A 23,418-nucleotide genomic window follows, 5' to 3' on the forward strand; every position below is an offset into this window, starting at 1 on the left:
ATGGATGCTGATCACGTGATCAATATGATCGCCGGTGGATCATAGTGATCACTTACAGAGCTACGGCGGTAGGGGGGGGAGAGTATTCACTCACCTTCCTGCCATTCCCCTGACGATCGGCGCTCCCCTCCGCTCTGGCCGTCATCCCTGCTTTATTGACGTCATGAAGCTGCGACCCAGGACTTAGCGTCAGTACAGCCGGGAAGCTAGCGAGAGCAGAGGGGTCCACAGCAGCTCATCACTAAAGCCTGGGAGGTGAGTGAATGCTGCCATCTATACGGGTGACACCTGGCCACCCAGAGGGGCCCATACTAAAGTGCCACAGTAGGCATCAGGCTGCCTGACCCCCCCCCCCCGCCCAAAATGTGCCCCCCCCCCCCCCCCGCATGTAAAATACCTGGTCCTTAAGGGGGTAGGCAGCTGGTCCAGAAGGGGTTAAGTGCTTCTGAAAACAGGACTGTATTTGACCTAGTGGGTGGAATAGCTCAGAGAAGCTCTGTTGCATAGATAACAACTAAATTGTTAACTTTTCCTGCAGAAAAAAGAAAATGATACTTTTCTTTGCTACTAATGTTCGATTTCTTAGCTATACTACACATACAATTCAGTATCTCGTACGTTTGTTTTCACTTCAGGTTTGCTTTAAAAGCAAAAAATTTGGGGGCGTTTTACATGGACCAAAGTGTGATCTCCCCCTAAGCCCCTCTCTAATAACCTTGCAAACTACATTGGGCCTGATGGACAAACTGCTGGTAGTGATGCTGTGCGCAGGCAGCGGGACCTGGTGTACATGCTTTATGGGAGTATTGCCCTTTTCCACTAGCAATCACAAACGCTTGCGATTGTGATTTTTCATTAAGGTGAACCCGAGGTGAAAATAAACTGATGAGATAAACAATTATATTTATCCTCCTACTCCTAAAAATGACTTTTTAAGACATCCCAGGATTTTATTTTATATTTAAACATTTAGAAAGTAGATTGAATGTTTTGTTGTCTCTGCTCAGTTGCAGTCTATTAAGTGTCCCTAAATGAAAAACCCATGAACTATATTGACCCTTTCTCTCTCCATCTGCTCTTAGAAATATGTAGAAAATGTATTTTGCCACTAAAAACTTTTATGGTTGTAATTTGCTTATCAGTGTCGTTCGCTATATTCCTGACAAGGTTCTGACAAGACAGACGCTGTTATTTCCAGCCTTAAAAATTAACTATTTCAGGCAGCAAAATAAAACAAGTAAAACAGCCTGGTTATTAATATGTTTAGTACTGTACATACACATGTTTATCTCATCATGTCACATGTCGCCTTGGGTACACTTTAATGTTGTAATGCAATTACGATTTTACATTTGCATTGCATTATCCCTCTTAAATTCGCTCCAGAAAGCGATTGCAATTTGCAAATCGAATCACTATAGTGGAAAATACTTCCCATGATTTCTAGGATAAAGCAGCAACCCTAAGGGCCCGTTCTCACCTGAGCGGGAATCGCGCGATTCCCGCTCACGGCAAACCGCTAGCGGTTCTGCAAGAACCGCTACACAATGTAGTGAGTGGCAGTGTTCTCACTGCCGCGGTTGCGGTTAGCGATAACCGCAACCGCGCTGCATGCAGCGGTTTGCCGGCGACGAGCGTTCTGTGATTTGCGATCGTGATTAGCTTGCATAGCACGCTAATCGCGATCGCTCCAAAACCGCCACAGTGTCCAGTGATTTTTCCGCGCTAATCGCGGGAAAATCACTCCCGCAATGCGATTTTAGGTGTGAACGGGCCCTTACGATTTAAAAATCACTAGAGATTTGCGATTCAGGCCCTATTCACTGGTACTGCACTGGTAATTGCAAAATGCTTGCAAAATCACTAGCGATTTTTCCCCTGTACAGAAAAGCAATTTGGGAGCGAATGCTTTTTGCGTTTCTATAACATTGAAATACAATGGCTCCAAAATCGCTTAAAAAAATGCTGTATACAGCGCTTTTGTGATTTCAGCAAAAATGCTAATCGCTGGCGATTGCTAAGTTTGAACGCTGCCGTACATTGCGGTAGCACTTCTCCAAACGCAAGCAATCGTCGGCAATTGAAAGCACTGCTGAAATGGCTAGTAAAATTCTTCAGTGTGAATGAGGCCTAAAGAGAGTTGTTTAGAGGAGGTAACTCTCAGAAATAACGCCTCATACACAGATTTGTAATGATTGCTAGGTAGGGTTGTTGATTGTTTCTGGGGATATTTTATGAATGGTCATTACATGCTGCTGGGCTCAATGCTGCATGCGTCTTAAATGTATGTATTTTGGATTGTACATTTTTTTGGGAATTTAAAGGTTACCGAGGTGATGTGTGACATGATGAGATAGACACGTGTATGTACAGTACCAAGCATACTGATTACTATGTTGTGTTTTTTTTTCTTTTTTCTCTGCCTTTAATAGTTAAACATCAGGTCTGCAAGTGACACAGTTTCTCTCCAGTCAGAATTATAGCGTAAGGAATTACAGCCTTATGCTGGGTACACACAATACAACTTCCCATCAGATTGATGGGTAATCTGACGTGCATCATCTAAACTGCTCCCGATAAGATAACTGGATCGTTTTTTTTTTTTTTCGATAACAGGATCGATTTTGGGGAAGTTATCAATTGGGAGCCGATCAGATATGTTGGAATAAATTGGTTTGATCCTGTCGATCAAATGGGAAATTGCATTGTGTGTACCCTATGAAAACACTTCCTGGCAGAGAACCGCTTCTGAATGCAGGGCGGACGTGTGTGGGCAGCCATGTGCACTGGAGGTCGTGCTAGTGCCCGGTTTTAAAATGGGCCTTAAAGGGAAGGTTCACGGTCCCTAAAAAAATAAAAATGCTAATCCACTTACCTGGGGCTTCCTCCAGCCCGTGGCAGGCAGGACGTGCCCTCGGCGCCGCTCCACAGGCTCCCGGTCTCCTCCGGTGGCTCACCCGACCTGGCCAGGCTGGCTGCCAGGTCGGGCTCTTCTGCGCTCCAAAATGCACTGCGCAGTACAGCCCTGAGGACGTCCGATGATGTCAGCGCGCCCGCGTGAGGCGTATTTTGGAGCTCAGAAGAGCCCGACCTGGCAGCCAGCCTGGCCAGGTCGGTTGTGCCACCAGAGGAGACCGGGAGCCTGCGGAGCGGTGCCGAGGGCACGTCCTGCCTCAGACGGGCTGGAGGAAGCCCCAGGTAAGTGGATTACCTTTTTTTTTTTTTTTTTCGTGACCGAGAACCTTCTCTTTAATGACTAGTTTGGCGATTTGCGTTAATCGCCGGTGATTAACGCAAATTGCCCAAGTGAGAACGGTATCATTGCACTTGCGCTTTAAAAAGCGATACCGGTTTGCCGAAATCGCCGGCAAAACGCTCTAGTGTAAATGGACCCTTAAGGTTCGTACACACGACAAACAAAAGTGCACGACCAACCCGAGGACATGACTGCACGTCTAAGCGATTGTACGACTTGTATTTTCTGCGAACCAACCGTCTGAACGACCAGTTCATTTGCACGCAAGCGGAACAATAGACTGCGCAATATGGCCACATTCAAAATTAGTACAAGTTGTTCAAACAACTTGTACACGCGGCCAACTGCTTGATACCAGCCCAACAGTGGTGTGAGATGATCCACTGGTTGGATCGGGCAAACCTCCTGTTATCAGTCGCTCATCATGCGTTCGTGCCCGACTGTTGTCCAACAGACCAATTGGGCGATAGTGGGGTGGAAAAGTTGCATGTGTGTCCGAGCCTTAAAAAGCCATTTTTAATGAGGAGGATAGACATAATTGATTATCTTATCGGTTTATTGTCACCTTGGGTACTCTGATCCTTACTGCCAAACAGGTCTTAAACCTCATCTACACACGTAGATGAGGCTCCGATCCGGCGGCTCGATTAGCCGCCGGATCGCCTCTTCCTCGTCCCCGCTGGTGTGCGCCGGATTCGATACCCGGTCGTCCACGCGCCGTGCCGCTTATCTTCCGCTCGATTTCCTGCCATTGTCCCCTCGCGGGGATCGAGCAGGGAATCGGCGGTAGCAAGATCCGACCTGTCGGATCTTATCAATCAAGCCGCATTAGCGGCTCGATTGATAAGCCACATCGCCGCCTCATCTACGCGTGTAGATGAGGCTTTAGTTTTTCCAGCTTCATGACTTTTTTTTTTTTTTTGGGTCTGGCTCTTAATAGGTGGTTTGGTAGCAGCGATGGTTTTTCTTATAAGAGTCATATTTGTTGTTGCGAAGTTTGCTTATGTATAGCTTTGGTATAGAAGAGATTGTGGAAGGTGTCATTGATAAACCACTAATCATGCTGTTTGTGTTGAAGGCTCTACAAAGTACACCGATAAGGACAGCGGAGGGATGTTGGTTTGGTCTCCTTACCATACCATATCTGATCCGAAGTGTAAGTACCTGCATGTCCCGGTACACTGATGTCACTATAACATTACAAGTATGCTGCAGATTCACAATGAAGGATGCATGAAGGGGTCATTGGGATGGGCAATTAAAGCACACTTAAATAAAACCTGTAATGAGAAAAAGTTCCCCTGGGGGGTACTCACCTCGGGAGGGGGAAGCCTCCGGATCCTATTGAGGCTTCCCCCATCCTCCTCCGTCCCACGTCGGCGGCGAAAAAGCTCCTGGAACGGCGGGGATGTAAATATTTACCTTCCCGCCTCCAGCACAGGCGCAGTATCAGTATCTAGGCAGAAATAGCCGATCGCTGTCGGGCTGCTCTACGGCGCAAGCGCAAGTCTCCTGCGCCTGCGTAGTAGAGCAGACCCGACAGAGATCGGCTATTTCCACCTATCTCTGTGCTAAGTGCCTCAACAGCGCCCCCGCTGGAGCCAGGGAGGGTAAATATATTACCCTTGTCGAGCTTGTCAAGCCCAGATTGCGGGCCACTTCGGGGGAGCCAGTGCTGGATTGCCTGCAGGGGAGGGGGAAGCCTCATTGGGACCCTGAGCCTCCCCCCTACCGTGGTGAGTACCCTCAGGGGACTTTTTTTGTTACAGGTTCTCTTTAAAGGACACCTGTAGCCACCGAAATAAAAAAAAATGTACATACATAGGTGAGCCACATACTCACCTATGACGAGGGAAGACTCTGGATCCTTCCCTGTCCTTTCTCGGTCTCCTCATTACCTTGCTGTCCCCATTCAAATTTCCTGCCGGCTACACCCATAGGTCTCCTCTGAGGGAATCTTAACTACTCGGGTCTCTGGGGGACATTTTATCAAGAGTGTCTGAGACAAAATATTACTAGGTTTTTAGAAATTCGTGCAGAATTGTCTCAGAAATCCTAAGAAATCACTAAATAGTGCAGTTCCTTCTTAAACTGTTGTCGAATAGGAGGAGTTAGGAAGGTCTCTTAGGCAGTGCAGTGTGTGAGGGAAATTGCTGTTGCTGAGGTAACCAATACATCTGTTGTATTGCATTAATTCCCAGCACTGGAAGGGTTAAGCACAGAACAGCTTCACAGGACACCTGGTAGGAGGGGGGAGGAGCACTTCACAAATCATGTCTAGCCTGCACTGCACAAGCTATTAAGCACTTCTTAATCTGCGACAGTTTAGGAATGGATTTGCACCTTTAACTGTACTGCAGCTCTAGAAATCCACGCTAAACTACCGCTATTAAGTAGGATTTAAGAAGTTTCTTATTATTATGCAGAACAGGTCCCCTGCTGGTTATCTGAGGGATGAGCGGCTCATGTGCAATGCATGTTACATGATCGGGACCTGAAAGAATGGAATTAGGGCTGAGCCACACTGCAGAGCGCTTTTCTATCAGTCAGCGGTGCATTTGCATTTGTTTCAAACACACTCCCACTGACTTGCATTAAATATGCAGCAAAATTGATTTTCTGAAAAATTGCGACTGACGCGATTTTCTTTTCCATCATTTGCTGTGATTTTAATGCAAGTTAAAGGATACCAGAGTTGGAGGGGGGTGCAGGCTTGTATGGGAAGCTGTATGATGACCACCTCTCCCCCGTTCTCCTCCGACCCCTTCCTTTCCTACCTAAATGTCCCCGGCAGCCTCTTCCGGGTCGAGGAGGCGGGGCTGCATGCGCCTTACATCGTGCACCCCTGGGAGTGCCAGGCAGCAGGACAGCTTCCCATACATGTCTGCTCCCACCCCCCACCCCGTTTCTAAAGGCAGCATAAAAACACAAACGCATCGCTGACGGACCAAAAAGTGGCTCAGCCCTCAGCCCAACTGCAGGGAAGAGCAGAAGAGATCCAACGCACCACTGGAGCAGATAAGCGTTACGCTGCTCTACTGCCCTACTTTACTATACGGGTAGAGGGTGCTGGGGAAAGGTGTGTGTGTGTGTATTTTACCAGCCACATGGGGGAATCCAAGGAGGGAGCCCCATGCTAATGGCACTGTTGGTTCCATGGTTTGTTGCTGTGCCCCGGCTCAAACTGACACTGTTGCAAGCAGAAACACTGTCATTCTCTGGATGGGAAGGCCGTGTGCTAGAGTCCATATTTAATCCGATTTGTTCGGCACAAGCAGCTTGTCCTGCTTTGACAATTCATCTTAGGGTACGTTTCCACTTGTGTGGTGGGAATCGTCGCTGGAAAAATTTGCATGCGGATGCGAATTTCACATGCGTTTGCGAATTTTCATGCAAATTCGCATACGATTTCGCATGGATGACTATGTATGCGAATTTAACCATGGCAGTGCCTGTGTACTTTTCCATTGTTTCTATGCGAAATCGTATGAAAATTCGCATACCAAAACCGCATGCGAATTTCCTATTAAATACATTGTATGCGAATCACATAGCGGTATGAGAATTCTGATGGCTCTGCCGTGCACATTTTTTTTTCTGCACAGAAAAATGTTCAGAAATCCTGACAAGTGGAAACAGTCCCATCTACTTGTATTGACTAGGGAATCTGCATGCAGGAAACGCATGCAGATTCGCTCTAGTGGAAACAGGTCCTTACTGTTTAGAACAGGGATATCAAACCGGTCCTACGAGGGCCGAGATCCTCACACATTTTTGGTACAGCTCAAATGAATTGATGGTTCTGAATCAGGAAAGGCGTGGCCCATCAGGTGGAACACATTCATCTCTTTCTCAGTCCATCCTAAACACTGGCATGGATCTGGCCCTCCAGGCCTGGAGTTCCACACCTGTGCTTTAGAGTTTTCTGCAATTTTTGCTGAATGTATCCATTGGTACAGATAGCATTTTAATATTCTCACCTTGTACTTTGCTTTTATGTTGTGCTGCATACTTACCTCAACATGGAAATTTTCATTTTGTTTTTCTTTTTTTAACAGTGGATGAATATATTGCAATTGCTAAAGAGAAGCACGGCTACAATGTGGAGCAGGTACGTGATGTGTTGGGTCTACTGCCTATTTCTATTCATGTGTACAATACCATATAGTGAGAGCTACCCCTGTGGGAAACTATTAACAAAGTCAGCCATAAAATCAAATTCCATTTACCCACTGCTCTGTTTATTATGCAGTCTACAGCCTGACCCTGCAAGCATTCCAATATAATCATAAATGTTTCCGCTGTAATGAATCTTATCTCAGTCAGTCTGGCTGTATTCTCTGCCATCGCCGGGGAGTTATCTCCCCTCCCACATTCCTGCTCCTCACTGATTGGCTAAGGGCAGTTCAGTGTTACAGGAAGCTGAGAAGGGAAATACACATCACCTTTGTCCTTGCTCGCGGTACCGTCCTTGGGAGCGTCCTGTGCAGGATGAGAAAATCTTTACTGCGTCTGCACAGGACGCTCCCGGCGACAGGAACCAGGGCTGCGCAGTGGCCAACGATAGGCTCAGTCACCGAAAGCGAAACTGAGCTGCGGTGGTGGACCAGCAGATCGTTGAGTCCTGGTGTGGGCACAGGGCGACTGCAGGGGGGCTGATAGAAGCCCCAGGTGAGGGTATACTGCCTTTTTTAAAAGACTTAAAGAGAAACTCCGACCAAGAATTGAACTTTATCCCAATCAGTAGCTGATACCCCATTTTACATGAGAAATCTATTCCTTTTCACAAACAGACCATCAGGGGGCGCTGTATGGCTGATATTGTGGTGAAACACCTCCCACAAAGAAATTCTGAGTACGTACTCTTGGCAGTTTCCCGTCTGTGAACCCTGTTGCATTGTGGGAAATAGCTGTTTACAGCTGTTTCCAACTGCCAACAGCAAGCAGCAGCTACATCACTTGCCAACAGTAAAAATGTCACCATGTGATAAATGTCAGAATATAAATCAGGGATTTAAAAGATTTTACAATGGGCAAACACTGACTAAATCATTTATACATAATTATTGTAAAAATGAAGCACTTTTTTTTATTACATTATTTTCACTGGAGTTCCTCTTTAAGTATCCCTTAACACTGCTACTGCCTAGAGAGCGCGCCCTAGTGGCTGCAGCTCTGGCGTTTTGAGTCCACCAAGTGAAAAGTGCGATATAAATGTTATTTGTCCTGTCTTTGTTTGCCTTGTGGATGATCCGGCTCTGCCTTAGATACCAGCTGTGCATGTCCGATTTCTCCTGTTACACCTGTGCTCTGGGCATGTAGCCGGAGTTCCTCACCTTCCTGTCTCCCCTCTAGGCTCTCGGAATGCTCTTCTGGCACAAGCACAATATCGAGAAATCCCTGGCCGACCTGCCCAACTTCACCCCTTTCCCCGACGAATGGACAGTGGAAGACAAAGTTCTGTTTGAGCAAGCGTTCAGTTTCCACGGGAAAAGTTTCCACAGGATTCAGCAGATGGTGAGATGTTGTCATGTGATCCTGTGAGGACCTGCTGTCCTAAGAATATATTGCCTATAAAATAGTAAAACTACAACTTTCTGTGTTACAGTATTAAAGTGAATCTGAACCCAGAACTTAACCTTTGCTATAAAAGATAAGCAACAGCACAATATCCTTTAAATAAAAGCATTTCCTTGTTACAGCTTATAGAACTCCTACTGGAATTCTGCAGAGTGGTTACTTCCTGGTATCCTGGGAGCGCAGAAAGGGTTAACCTCCTGGGTTTACATATTAGCTCTTAACCACTTCCCCCTCCCCAGGGACGAGTAAGTACGTCCATGCAAAATGCCATAACTGCTTGCAGGGGCATAGCTATCACATCTCTCCCCGCCACGCGTTACCGCTTGCCCTCCCCCCGCTCTCATTACCACCACCACCGCCAATCGTTAGCCGCTAGATCAGCGAATAGGAACCCAGTTCCCATTCATTGATCTAAATCCCTGTGTGAATGACCGCAGCTGTCTATGAGATGGCGCCACCATTCACAAAGTCCGTCCACGCAGTGCTTCCTGTTTGCATAGTAATACTACGCATACGGAAGACACCTCCGAGGACATCTTGTGGCCAAATAGTAAAATTACATCTACCTTTTTTTTTTTATTTAATTTTTTCAAAAAAGGACCTATTTTTACTTTTTAAAATAACCCCTGACCTCCCACACTCCCCAATAGTTAGCACATTTTTATTTTTTTTAATAAAAAAAAAATACATAAATAGTTACCTTAGGGATAGAACTTTTTTAATATGTATGTCAAGAGGGTATATGACTATTTCTTTATAAATGATGGGCTTGAAATCAGGGATGGACGCAAAACTGAAAAAATGCACCTTTATTTACAAATGAAAAATTGTACTGGGGAAAAATGCTAAACATTGCAATAACCAGGACAAAACTGAGAAATGATTGATTTTTTTTTTTTCCCCATTTTTTTTTTCTCCCCACGGTGAGCGCTCTGTACACAGCCGCTGGCCCGAGGTCCCCGCACGGTGCAGAGGATGACCTCGTCCTTACTGCGTCTGCCTGAAGCACCGCTGTCAGTCAAGCCCACTTTGCCTGCGGCGTACTGCGCAGGCGCAGTAGTTCTGCACCTGCGCAGTATGCCGCAGACAACGTGGGTTTGATTGACAGCGACACTTCACACAAGGGCAGTAAGAACGACCTCAATGTCAGCCTCTGCACTGTGCAGGGACCCCGAGCCGGTGGCTGTGTACGGAGTGCTCACCGTGGGACAGACCGCTGCGAGGGTCTGGAGAAAGCCCTGGGTAAGTAAATCAGATTTTTCATTTACTTGGCTGATGATTCCTTTAAAAAAACGGAGCAAGTTTCACCAGTCAGTGCTCCTTCCATTCATTCGCCTATAACTTTATTACTACTGATCACAACGAAACAATCTATATCTTGTTTTTTTTCACCACCAATTAGGCTTTCTTTGGGGGGAGGGGGTACTTTTTGCTAAGAAATTATTTTATTCTAAAAGTGTTTTATTTGGAAAAAGAACAAATTTTAAAAAAATCATTTCTCTGTTTTCGGCCATTATAGTTTTAAAAAATTAAATGCTATCGTAATTAAAACCTACACAATTTATTTGTCCCGGTTATTGCAACGATTAACCTTACATAGTACAATGTATAGCGCCAATTTTTCATTTGGAAATAAAGGTGCATTTTTTCAGTTTTGCGTCTATCCCTGATTACAAGCCCATAATTTATAAAGAAATAGTCATATACCCTCTTGATATACATATTAAAAAAGTTCAGTCCCTAAGGTAACTATTTATGTCAGCAGAGAGCTCAAATCGCACTGGCTTATTACTTGCTGAGAAGGGAGAGTAAGAGAGGTTGTTCTCCGGAAACACATAGGGTGGATTTCTCTGCGTTCTCCCTATCTCCTCTCCTGTGCAAAAGTTTAGGTCTGCTTTAACTACTTGCTGACTGCTCCATACCAATTGGCGTGAGCAGTGCGGCAGCCCCAGGACCGCTCCACGCCGATTGGCGTGAAGGGCCTTCTATGGGGCTAGCAGGATGTGTGCGCATCTCCTGCTCTCCGCTCCGCCTTCAGTCTCCGAGCGGCGAACCGCCGTCTATTGGCAGCCGCGTGACACGGCTGTCTCCTCCGTCAGTGCGAAAGTGATCCGCTGTCTTAGGCTGAAGCCTATGACAGCCGATCACGCTGATTGGCTGGGGGAGGGAGGAAGGGAGCGGGATGAAAAAAAAAAATACAGAAATTTATTAGAAAAATATTAAAATAAATATTTATTAAAAAAAATAAACAAACACTGGGTGGCAATCAGACCCCACCAACAGACAACTCTGTTGGTGGGAAGAAAAGGAGGGGTGAATCACTTGTGTGCTGTGTTGTGCGGCCCTGCAGCTTGGCCTCAAAGCTGCAGTGGCCAATTGCAAGAAAAAGGGCCTGGTCTTTAGGGGGGGGGGTTAACACTGCAGGCTTCAAGTGGTTAAAAAGAAAACAAATCAAAAAAGTGTGACTAAAGAATCCAGCCAAAGTCCGGGGATTTTGTAATGCCTGGAAGTTGTTCCCAAATGAGGACCCACTAAATCCAAGATGAGTTCTATATGTAATGCCTGGTACACCGTATGCAATTTCTCGTCAGATTTTGGCTCGAATCGATAATCTCCGACAGGTCCGATCACTTCCGATCATTTTTTTGATTGATGTTCCCGTCACTTGCATGGTGTGCACCAGGCATCAGGGCCTCGGCTTGCCCAAGTCCAGCTGTGTTGAGGCAACTTTCCCCTGCACTAGAGAAATACTGTCAGAGGAGCAGCACCTGCGATCACAGGGGGGCCCAGAGCTGTGGGGGGCCAGCTATTATCCTTCCCTTCCTCCGATACAGGGGACTATACTTCAGATCAGGTGTCTTGTTATTTGTTATGGGAGTGAAGATCATGATGGCCACACTTGTTTTATGACCCTTGTGAGATCACACCCAGGCCATAAAGGGCACCAAGGGGAGGCAAGGGAAGAGGTGTGAAAATTGGAGGGGGCCCTCCCATTAAATTTTTCACTGGGGACCCCATGAATTGTAGTTACGCCACTGCAGAGGAGCATTGCCCCAGTAGGGATTAATGAGCTCCATTGTTGATTGTTCAAATTCAGGCTATGGAACAGAAACCGGAATTAACGGCGCACTTCAGCAGCCGAGCAAGCGGACAGGGTCATGGTGAGTTCACTCACTTGCTCTTCACGGTGCAAAAATTGAACTTCCTGTGACCCTGTCCACTTGCTCAGCTACTAAAGTGCTTCGTTCAGGATAATTTTGAATTCAATATCCCTAATTAGAACACCCACACTATTCAGCATTAAAGAGACTCTGAAGTCTCATAAAAATCATGTTTTTATAACAAAAATCTCTTTAACATGGTTGCCCTAACTAAAACGAAGCATCTCCGTGGCTGAATTCTAACTAAATCCCCCCCCCCCCCCCCCTTAACTCCCCCAGCAAAATCCACTACTTTCTTGGTCGTGGATTTTGCTGCCCCGGGAGGCAGAGCTGCAGCTCTGCCTCCGCGCGTATCTCCGCCTCACTCAGTAAAGGAAGACTGAGAGGGGCGGGTAGAGGCAGCGGTCCGCGCTGATAGGTGTGTGTAGAGGCAGAGCTGCAGCCAAAAGCTCTGCCTCTCACAGAAGCGCTTCCCGCATTGTGCCCCGGGGAGTTTGGGGGAATTTAGTTAGAGTTCAGCTGCGGGGATGCGGCGTTTTAGTTAGGGCAATGATGTTAGAGATTTTTAATATAAAAACATGATTTTTATGCGACTTCAGAGTTTCTTTAATACAAGCATGTGGTCGGCCCATCCCACCTGCAAAAAGGGAAAAACAACGAAAAAATTAAAAAATACTCTATTTCTCCAATTTCATCCCCTATAGTTTTAATATAAACACTGCTACTGTACATAAAACCCACACCTTTTATCTGCCTATTTTTAATTATGTCCCTAGTACAAAGTATGGTGACAATATAGTATTTGGAAATAAAGGTGTATTTTTTTATTTTGTGTCCCCCCCCCCCCCCCACACACACACTATTTTCACGTGCACACACGCATGCGCACAACGGCAGCAGCACTGTCTGACTTATAAAAACGTCCTGGAGCCATTAAGAAGCTCTAGCAGGACATTTTTGTAAGTCAGCTTGTCATTAAGTGGTTTAAGATGAAGTTGGTTCTACCGGCCAAAATGCTTTTATTTCTCGGTTTAGATATGTGTTTATTGACCAGAAGCAAAGGAGAATCCATCCAAATACTATTAGACTGAATTATTGCATCACATACTTTGCAATTTACCCCAGTATGTAATAAAATTATCCATCCAGGTTCATCAGAAAAAAACACATCAACAGTAAATATAGTAGCTGGATGCTGGTTAAGGGCTCTGCCTTTGACATGAGAAACCAGGGTTCAAATCCTGGCTAGGGTCAATATCTATGCAGTAAGAAGTCCTTGGGCAAGACTTCCTATCACTGCCAGGTGGCCTCTTGAGTGTGCCCTTAGTGGCTGCAGCTCTTGAGCGCTTTGAGTCCATCGGGAGAAAAGCACTATAACAATAATAAGAAAGAATCCTAACATTTGTAAATAGTCCTATCCCATTTTACCGTTTTTCTTCTTTCATTTGAGAGCAGAGTGGAAGCGGCTTTTCTCTGAGAATGAATGGACTGCCGCACACAGAGCTGGTCTGGCTGCCTCGTAGTGGTCCTGCTTCACTGTGATTGGTTTGTGTGAGTGCCCTTATGCTAATGAATGGGAGTCAGACTGTTGCAAAGCAGACGGAATTGCCTCTGTGTGCTGCTAGCGGTCCTGACATTTATCCAGGATCCGATTGCACTGTGCTGTGAAACTACTGGGGAGCAAACTGCCAGGGTCTAAATAGACTAGGTAAGTAACAAACATTCATTGGAGAGAAATAAATAAAATGCATGCAGTGGCCTGACACGTTTCCAAAGGATCACCCTTTCTGCATCAGAGATGTCATTGCCATCTGCCTCTGATGAAGCAATGGTTATCCCTGGGAAACGCGTCAGGCCACTGTATGCATTTTATTTTTTTCCTATCCAGTAAATGTTAGTTACTCTTATTTACTAATATCCCCATCCATCTGAGGACTCCTCTGGAGAGCTTTAATGGCTTCCATATTGGATCCCTGGATAGTGCTTCCACATAGACGGGACAATCGAGGAAAGATCAACAGTGGTTTATCCACTAATACGCTTGTATGCTGAACTGTCAATATTTGCATTTTTTTTTTTTCCTCCTCAAACTTACTCGGCGTCTGCACTGAACAAAATCAGATATGCTTCATCAAAGCCCTTTTCTGTTGGGTTCATTTTGCATCATTGTTTGATAGTTTATTTGTTTACTTATTAAAGGACCACAATTGCGAAATTTGTAAAATGCAGTTAAACACATACAAATAAGAAGTTCACTTCTTCCAGAGTAAAATGAGCCATCAATTACTTTTCTCCTATGTTGCTGTCACTTATTTATTTTATTTATTTATTTATTGTATTTATAAAGCGCCAACATATTACGCTGCGCTGACTTACAGTCACTTACAGTAAGTAGTAGAAAGCTGACATTACCGACAGGTTTTGGACCAGCCCATCTCATGGGGGATTCTCATGGTTTTATTTAGTTTCAAAAGCACTTAGCAAAAAGCAGTTGCTCCGTCCAACTGCCCAAAAAAAGTGTGCAGGGAGGCTGGTCAGCATCTTTTTATAAATCTTTTTCAAGGAGAGTCTTTATAAAGAATAAAGGCCATGCTGAGAATCCCCTATGGAGATATGGACTAGTCCAAAACCTGTCGGTAATGCCAGATTTCTAGTACCTGCTGTAAGTGACAGCAACATAGAAAAGTAAATCATGGCTCATTTTACTCTGGAAGAAATGTACTTCTTTTTTTTTATTTTTATTTTTTTTGTATATGCTTACATGTATTTTAAATTTTATAATTTTCACGATAGTGGTCCTTTAAGAAAAGGGCAAAGCATAAAAAATACAAGTAATTAGCAATTCACCAAGCTTCAATTCCATAAAATATAAAGTTATGTACACCTTGTTTCCAGTTCAGCGTCACTCCCCATAATTGCATTCCAGTCATACCGGTAAATATTCTGTCATCTCACAAGCACAATCCACCTCTCATTCACCACCTGGCCTAGATGTACCTTTTCTTGATTTGATTTGGGTGCAAAACTCTCCTAACAACCTACCGTACTCATCCACCCATTCATCCATATTTATATACTGTATTTTTTGGACTATAAGACTCACTTTTTCTCCATCAAAAGTGGGGGGAAAAAGTTACTGCGTCTTATAGTCCAAATGCAGTGAACTCCTGCCAATACGAATCTCCAACCTGCTGCAATATTGGGGACTCCCTGTACTGTGCCCATGCAGAGGAGGACACTGGGACAAAGGGGCATAGAGGAGGACAGAGGCATACACATGGGGGACAGAGGAGAACACAGGGAGACACAAGAGGTACAAAGGGGAAAAAATCCACAAGATACCCCTTCACTATGTATGCACCAGGTTTAGTATATATATTTTTCCCTGTTTTTTGTGCTCTAAACCTAGGTGCGTCTTATGGTCAGGAGCCTCTTACAGTCTGAAAAATATGGTATATCCTTGTCTATATCCTAACCTGATTCATTCGTCTTTTCCCTCCTACAAGCCCATCACCCATCAGACCCTCTATGCCCCTTTTCTTTCCCCCTAAATGTTCCCCTCACCTCTCCATATTTGGCATTTTCAGCTTTCTGATGAGGTGAGCCGCTTTCTGCATTGAGGCGAGGATCTATTTTATATTTTACCCAGGGAGGAGGCACAGCTGGCCTCATGCTTTCTTCCTAAGCATCTCTATTGACCCGTACTTACAATAGTCATCTTCATTGTTCAGGAGATGTTAAGATGAAGCTGTTATTTAAAGGGACAACTGTTGTGAGAGGTATGTGGAGGCTGCCATATTTATTTCCTTTTAAACAATACCAGTTGCCTGGCAGCCCTGCTGATCTATTTGGCTGCAGTAGTGTTTAAATAACACCATAAACAAGCATGCAGCTAATCATGTCAGATCTGACAATAATGTCAGAAACGCCTGATCTGCTGCATGCTTGTTCAGGGCCTATGGTTAAAAGTATTAGAGGCAGAGGTTCGGCAGAATAGCCAGGCAACTGGTATTACTAAAAAGGAAATAAATAGCCTCCATATACCTCTAACTACAGTTGTCCTTTAAAGTACCCCTGACCTGGTTCCCCCCCCCCCCCCCCGCCCCCCATACTTCTAATATAATTTTTGTTACTGGTGCATGCGACTAGCACACTGCACCATCCTCTCCCCTCCCCCTGTAGCCCCATTTTGCTCAGTCTTAATCTTCCACTGAACAGAACGTCTAATACGGGCGGGGAGGAAGTGGCAGTTCTTCCTCCCATCTGCCCGTCCATAATTCAGCCCCCTCCACTTGCCGCTATAGTTCCCCCGTATCATTCTCTGCACATAACGTGCAGACGAGTTGGGCTGTGTGCAATCTTGGGGTATTTGAATTCGGATATCTTTCTGATCTCAATCACCACAAGCCCACACACAGCACAGCACCCCTGCGCGCTGTGTACAGCAGATCATAAGGGGAACTATAGCAGCGAGTGGAGGGGGCTGAATTATAGACGAGCAGAGGGGACGAGAGGTCGGGGTCAGGGGTACTTTAAGTGAAACTGTTATCCAGTTGTTTTTGGTTTGAGTGGTCAGTTGTGTTGCCCCTTCCTCCCTCATCAAGCTGTTATCCAACTGTCCCTAGATCCTGCCACCAAACTAATTAGAAATGGGAACAGTCGGCCATTCAGGAGCAATTTAAAGTGAACCTCCAGACTAAAAATCTACTCAGCAGCATTGAGAAGGCTTGGTGTTTCTTTATCAGTTTCACAGCATCAGAACTTGGTTTTTCTTACCCAAGCCTCATTTTTAGCTGCACAGAAGAAAACTGCCCGGGCATTTATCTCCTGATGCTGTGCAAACCATGATGGGATGTCTGATGTTGTTGTTCTCCTTCTGCTGTTTTGATGCAAATTATTTTTATTTATTTTTTTTGAATTTTGAGATTTGAAGCCTAGCGCGGGCAGCTGGGAGGGGTGATCAAGACACAGGACAGTTGAAACTGTGTCTCATGCTCCCCGTCACCTCCTTTTCAACCAAAAAGATTATGCAGGAGAACACCTCTGGGTGCCTGGCTCTTCTACTGACCACATATGCTATTGCTCTGTTGTTATTGCCTAATGAAGCGGGCTCAAGCCTGCGAAACGCGTTGCATATTTGGAGTTCATAAATAAAATATATTGACTGTCTCTACTACAGTCGTGTGTCTACTTGGAGGAGGTACTGTAAGTCCACCACTAACTCCTCTATTTACCAAGAATTCGGTTTTTAAGCTCATTTAGCTTCCTTTTATCCTTTTGGCGCCTCTGTTCTCCTGCATAATATTGAGTCCACCCTGGGTGGAGGGTTGAACCCCCTTTTTCTCATCTACAGAGAGCGACTTCTTATTCCTGAGTGGGGTCAGGAAAATCTCCCCACCTGCCTTTACAGTGGTTGCCTAATGGTAACCCTGGTTTGTGAGTATTAATATTTACTCTATCTAGTCACCATTTACCAGTACATATTACACTATTGGGGCTCTTGGTGTTCCTTGTTTTTATCAACCAAAAAGATGGCTGTCCACAGGAAAATGATGGCTGCCCCCATGAAATCACAAACCTTTGCCTGTTCATTTAAAACCGAGTGGGTAAGAGATTATATTACCTATCTATTTTAATTAACATAACTATTGTAACTTAAAGTGGATCCGAGATGAACTTTTACTCATTGCATAATTGTGTTCCTTTCCTATTGTTTTATAGGGCATTTCTCAAGCCAAATACTTTTTGTTTTTGTTTTAATACTCTAGTTCCCTATAAATTGAAAAGCTGTGGGCGAAGCTTGTTTAGAGTGCCTTGGCATTTTCAGACAGTAGCAAGGGCTCATGGGAGCTCAGTCTGGGCAGGAGGAGGGAGAGGTTTTACTGGCCAGAGATTTCAGAGGCAGAGGGAGGAGGAGAGGAGATTCGTTTTTTTTCACAGGCTGAGTGCTGGAGATGCAGATAAGCTTGCCTGTGTGTAATGTTTACAAACAACATGGCTGCTGTCATTGTATCACAGGAAGAAATAATCATATTCTAATGAAGCTGTATGCAGCTAGATTTGCTGTGTAAACTATCTAAACTTTAGATAAGATCTATAGACAAGTTACTTGTTATAGTTAGTTTTTCATCTCGGATCCACTTTAATGACAGTATGTTTGTTTAGGCTGAAGTTCCCCTTTAATGAGTACGGAAGGATCGGCCATAAATTGCGACTCGGGACTGAGTCTTTCTCCATAAGCGGTTGGACGCAGCCTCGTATTAACTTACAGAATTCACTACACCACCATCGGCATCTGTCAAGTTTATACCCTCAGGCCCATTTTACACTTGGAAGCTTCGTTACATTACCCTTTCTGCACACAGGGTAACGCAACAGCAATTAAGGGCCCGTTTCCGTTAGCAGCAGTGCGAGGCGGCTCTATAGCTGCATTGCTCCACGGGTGTCCTGATTCCAATGCAAGGCAATGGAACCGTTTCATTGAGTGCGGAGCGATCCAAGAATCTGCAGCTTTCTGCAGATTCTCGCACAGCAGCATCCGCCCGCCATCACCTCCATACACTTCCGCATCTCCCGATGTGGAAGTGACACGGCCAGCAGCGGAAGTGATGCGATGCGGCAAGGTAGCCGCATTCCCATCACTTTTACAATGGAAAAGGGCCCAAAAGGACAACTGAAGTGAGAAGAATATGGAGGCTGCCATATTTCCTTTTAAACAATGTCAGTTGCCTGGCAGCCCTGCTGATCTATTTGGCTGCAGTAGTGTTTAAATAACACCAGAAACAAGCATGCAGATAATCTTGTCAGATCTGACAATAATGTCAAACGTCTGATCAACTGCATGCTTGTTCAGGGTCTGTGGCTAAAAGATTTAGAGGCAGAAGATCAGTAGGATAGCCAGGCAACTGGTATTGCTTAAAAAGAAAAAAATATGGCTGCCTACATATCCTTCTCGTTTCAGTTGTCCTATAAATTACTATGGGGCCTAGTACAATTACCACAGTGCGCCGTAAGTTTCCGATCGGCCGCTGACCCTCCACATAGTCAGCTACATATTACCGTCGGACTTCCGCAGCGACACAGCTGTGACTTAATGGGCGACGCAGAAAATACGTTGGCGGTGCGATATGCTTGTATACGGCGGGGAACCCGAAAATAACAGCGACATCCTTCCAGTACATCACTGGGCAAGGTGTGCGGGGGGGGGGGGGGGGGGATAGGGCGCTATGCTTAGTCTCAGTTAAGCTTTATGGGCCAGAATGATGTAAGCAGCTATGTCTAATGAAACACAACGGAATAGGAATGGCGGCTATATAAAAGGTTCAGTTGACAACCTCTTTCTTTCAGCTTCCAGATAAAACTATAGCGAGCCTTGTGAAGTACTACTACTCCTGGAAGAAGACCCGATCCCGGACAAGTCTAATGGACAGACAGGCACGGAAGCTGGCCACTAAGACTCGCACTGGAGAAAGGTACTGCATTTAATTATCTCTGATTTTGGAGCTAAAGGTGACCGCTAGAAATGGCCCAAACTGTTCGGCAGACAGTATTCTGCGAACTTCCACTGTTCGCATTCACGGCGAACAACGAACATTTGGCCTGTTCGATTCGCCTCCCTCTCCCCCCCCCCCCCCCCCCATACATCATCATTGAGCTAAACTTTGACCCCTTACCTCACAGTCAGCAGACGCATGGCAGCAAATCAGCTAGCACCCCCTCCTGGACCCCTCACATCAGAAAGCAGTTGCGGTGGCCATATTGAATTATTCTCTGCTGGCTGCTGACTGTTAGGGCTCGTTCCCACTATCGCGAATCTGCATGCGTCCAACGCATGCAGATCCGCACATGTAATGCAAGTGGATGGGCCTGTTTCCACTGTAGCGTTGTTGAGGTGCGTTTTTTTCAGCGGTAAAAAAACGCACAAAAGAGCCAACGATTTCGCCTGCGTCGGGAATCCGTGCGAATCGCCGCTAATGTATTTAATAGTAAAAACGCATGCGTTTGTTACATGCGTTTTTACCCGCGATTTCGCGTGCGATTTCGCACCTTTTTTAATTTTATTTTTGCCCTGGCAGTGTCATGGTTAATTTCGCATGGCACCCTGCCATGCGAAATCGCATGCGAAATCGCGGGTAAAAACGCATGCGGACACGCATCCGCATGCGTTTTAAACGTCGGAATGCGGCCGAAATCGCGTCGCAACAGTGGGAACGAGCCCTCAGTGAGAGCAGGGTCAGACGTGCTGCAGACAGGTAGGGAAAGCATTAGCTAGGCTTGTCTGTCCTATCAGTTTTGCATCAGTTTTACCTGACCAGATCGGAGATGTACACCTTTTATGTGTGAACACAGCCATAGAAACATACAAAACTGATGCCAACTGTCAAAAAACGGACTGGACACCTTTTTATGTAAGAACCAAGCCTTTATGGATTGAAGGCATGATTTTTAGTAACTTACCAAACTTCTACCGCACCTGTGAAAATCTTTGTGAATGGGGGGGGGGGGGGAGACGGCATTGGACTCGGGTTGGAAGGTGAGTCCAGAGGGAACAGAGGTACAGGGAAGGGGGAAAAGTGGAGGCATGGGAGGGGGGGGGGTACAAACGGAGACAGAGCGGGAACAGAGGCACAGGGGGTACACATGAAGGCACATGAGGGGTACAAACAGAGGTGGGGACATAGAGGGGCACAAAGAGAGAACAAAGGTACTGAAGGGGACAGAGTAAGACAAAGGGGCACAGAGGAGGCAGTGGAGGCAAAGGGGACGGATAGCACAGCGTTCTGACTTAAGAACGGATTCAGGTTAAGAAAGAACCTACAGTCCCCATCTCGTTCGCTAACCGGGGACTACATGTACTTTTGATTATAAATTGTTGAATTACCTAATATATAAAGTAATACACTTTTTTGAACAAAAGGTGCCACCGACATCTTATCATTGGAATTAATGCTTATTATTATTTTTTTTTTTTTTATTAATATGCATTGCATTGTAGAGTCGGCTGGTTTTAAATTTGTAAATACAGTAAGTTAAGGTGACAATCGTTACATACTTGCACAGTGTGCGTTATCAAGGTCATGTAAATTCTTCTAAAGAAAACTGATACATAAACTGACAGGACAGGACTGAACTGGAAATGTACACCTTTTATGCATGAACCAAGCCATAGAAAACTTGTGCAAAACTGTCAAAAACTGACAGGACTGGACACCTTTTATGTGTGAACTCGGCTCTAGGCTCAACGCACGCCATACAGTCTTGCAGATTTACTACATTTAGGGCTCGTTCACAATAGGGGCGTTTTCGGCCATTTTTCAAGCGCAGGCAATTTTTAAAATCGCCCACAAAACGCTTGTGCAATGATTCTCTATGAGAAGGTTCATATCAGCGCGGTTCGTGCGCTGTGCGGGCAGCAAAGCGCTGCCTGTATCATTTTTCGGGGTGATTTTGCCTCAATTGAAGGTATAGGAAAAAACGCAAACGCGCTCGTTTTGTGCAGCGTTTGCATTTATAAGAATGAATACATTGTATTTATTATTTTCCGGGTCAAAGAGTTCACTTCCTGACTTGCGTCAGGGAGTGAATTACAAAACCGCTCCGGAAAAGCACTTTTACTAAAAACACAGCGCGCAGTGGAGCGCCGGAAGGGGGGGGGGGGGAAACACAAAAACGCAAGACGTTTGCTTTTTCCATTTTTAGTTGGGAATGAGGCTTAACTAAGTAGTATAAGAGCCAACAGATTGAAAATATTGTTTCGATAGGCTCTTATACTACATGAAAGTGGTAATATTGAACAACCAAGATTGTATGGTGTGTGGTGAGCCTCAAGCCGGTTTCAAACTGGGGATTGGCCTTCGGGGATTATCGTGTTAGTATGTGGTAATCCTCACCTGACCAAGCAGGAAGTGACACTCACTTCCTGTGGCCCTATCGATGAAATGAGCAGAAGGAAATTGCTAAAATACGCACCCGCGATGCATAAAACACGCGGCGGGCATTTTAACACACCCGTGTCCGCATAGATTTACATGACTTCCGGGCCACTGCAGGTCGATGCATAATCACGCAGTAACCTAGGTTTGCCCTAGCTTCAAGGATGCGGCGAAAAGTCACTTCCATCAATCGCACCGTGACAGTATGAAAGTCTCCATAGACTTTCATTGCCCTGCGATTAGCGCTGTAAAATCCAGGGCTGTGGAGTCGGAGCAATTTTGGGCACCCGGAGTCTGAGTTGGAGTCGTTGATTTCATAAACTGAGGAGTCGGATGATTTTTGTACAAAATCCACAGCCCTGTTAAGTATTAGACTAAGGAGTCGGAGCCATTTTGGGTACCCGGAGTCGGAGTTTCATAAACTGAGGAGTTGGAGTCTGAAGATTTTTGTACCAACTCCACAGCCCTGGTAAAATCACTGTACACTTCCCCGATTCAGAGCGATCGCTATCAGTGCTTTATTAAGCACTGTACCACGATCGCACCCGGATCGTGGCAAAACGCTGCAGGTAACACGTTTTGCAATTGGCACTAATCGCGGCAGTGAGATCACCACCATAGGGTTAGAATAGCACTATCTCTTTAATAATCGCTAGCGCTTTGGCGATTGGTGGGAGTCTCCCGTTAATCGCTGTAGTAAGAACGTGCACTCAGACTTGTTCGGTAAACAGTGTGTGGAGTAGGTCTCTGTTCTGTTACTGTGATGTCCTCCCATTTCTGTGCAGTGACAGCATTACAATAGTGACGGCATCCCTGGCATCCCTTTAGAGCTGCATGTCCCCTTCTAGTCCCTTTGAATCTCTCTATCAGTCTTTCTAAACATTTAATTTAATAGCCAGAGTTTTTGGTTGAACTTTCAATAAACATAAGCCACACCATGCTTGGATGATTTCATCAGTTGCTCCTTGGCGTCTTGGAGCTGGATTCTGAAGGGTTACTGTCTTAAGGGCTGCAGGGGAAACTTCTTTTTATGCTGCCTCTCTTGTCTGCTGCCTAAGGGAGAGAAACTTGTCCCGCCTGACAGCATATCAGCTTCAATGGAGGGAGTAGCAGGAGGGGGGGCTCTTCCTATTGGCTCTCTGCTTCAGCCTGTTATGTGTTATCGCATGCTGATAGCTAGTTTCTGACAGATCAGAACTGGTCTTTACCACTTAAGCCTATCTGGATGAATATATCCGTCCAGATAGACTGTGCTGCTGCTTCCTGAGGCGCGCGCTCCCGCCGCCTGCCTTTAGTCTCCAGATCAATGAATGGGAATATAGTTCCCATTCATCGATCAAAGTCCCCGGCAGAAAAAACGACAGCCTCTTATCAAAAGTTTCCCTTCCTCTTTCTTGTTCCTGGAAGCGAGATTGTTCACTTCCAGGACTTTTTGACTGTGGCCATCTTGTGGCCAAATAGTAAAACTACACCCACACACATTTTTTTT

The 23,418-nt window shown here is 45.5% G+C and overlaps 1 protein-coding gene across 2 annotated transcripts in view; it reads left to right on the plus strand.

Annotated features, from left to right (window-relative positions):
- Window positions 1–23,418, plus strand: part of RCOR3 (REST corepressor 3) — a 91,192-nt gene that overhangs the window by 15,378 nt on the left and 52,396 nt on the right. Inside the window, exons 3-6 of one of the 2 annotated variants that reach the window (XM_068279689.1) lie at window positions 4,335–4,412; window positions 7,315–7,367; window positions 8,612–8,773; window positions 19,324–19,469. In XM_068279689.1, coding sequence (XP_068135790.1) covers window positions 4,335–4,412; window positions 7,315–7,367; window positions 8,612–8,773; window positions 19,324–19,469 — 439 coding nt within the window. The remainder of the gene's footprint in view (window positions 1–4,334; window positions 4,413–7,314; window positions 7,368–8,611; window positions 8,774–19,323; window positions 19,470–23,418) is intronic. The other variant, XM_068279690.1, reaches the window with a different exon arrangement.

This window comes from Hyperolius riggenbachi, chromosome 4 (genome assembly GCF_040937935.1).
Source record: "Hyperolius riggenbachi isolate aHypRig1 chromosome 4, aHypRig1.pri, whole genome shotgun sequence".
NCBI lineage: Eukaryota > Metazoa > Chordata > Amphibia > Anura > Hyperoliidae > Hyperolius > Hyperolius riggenbachi.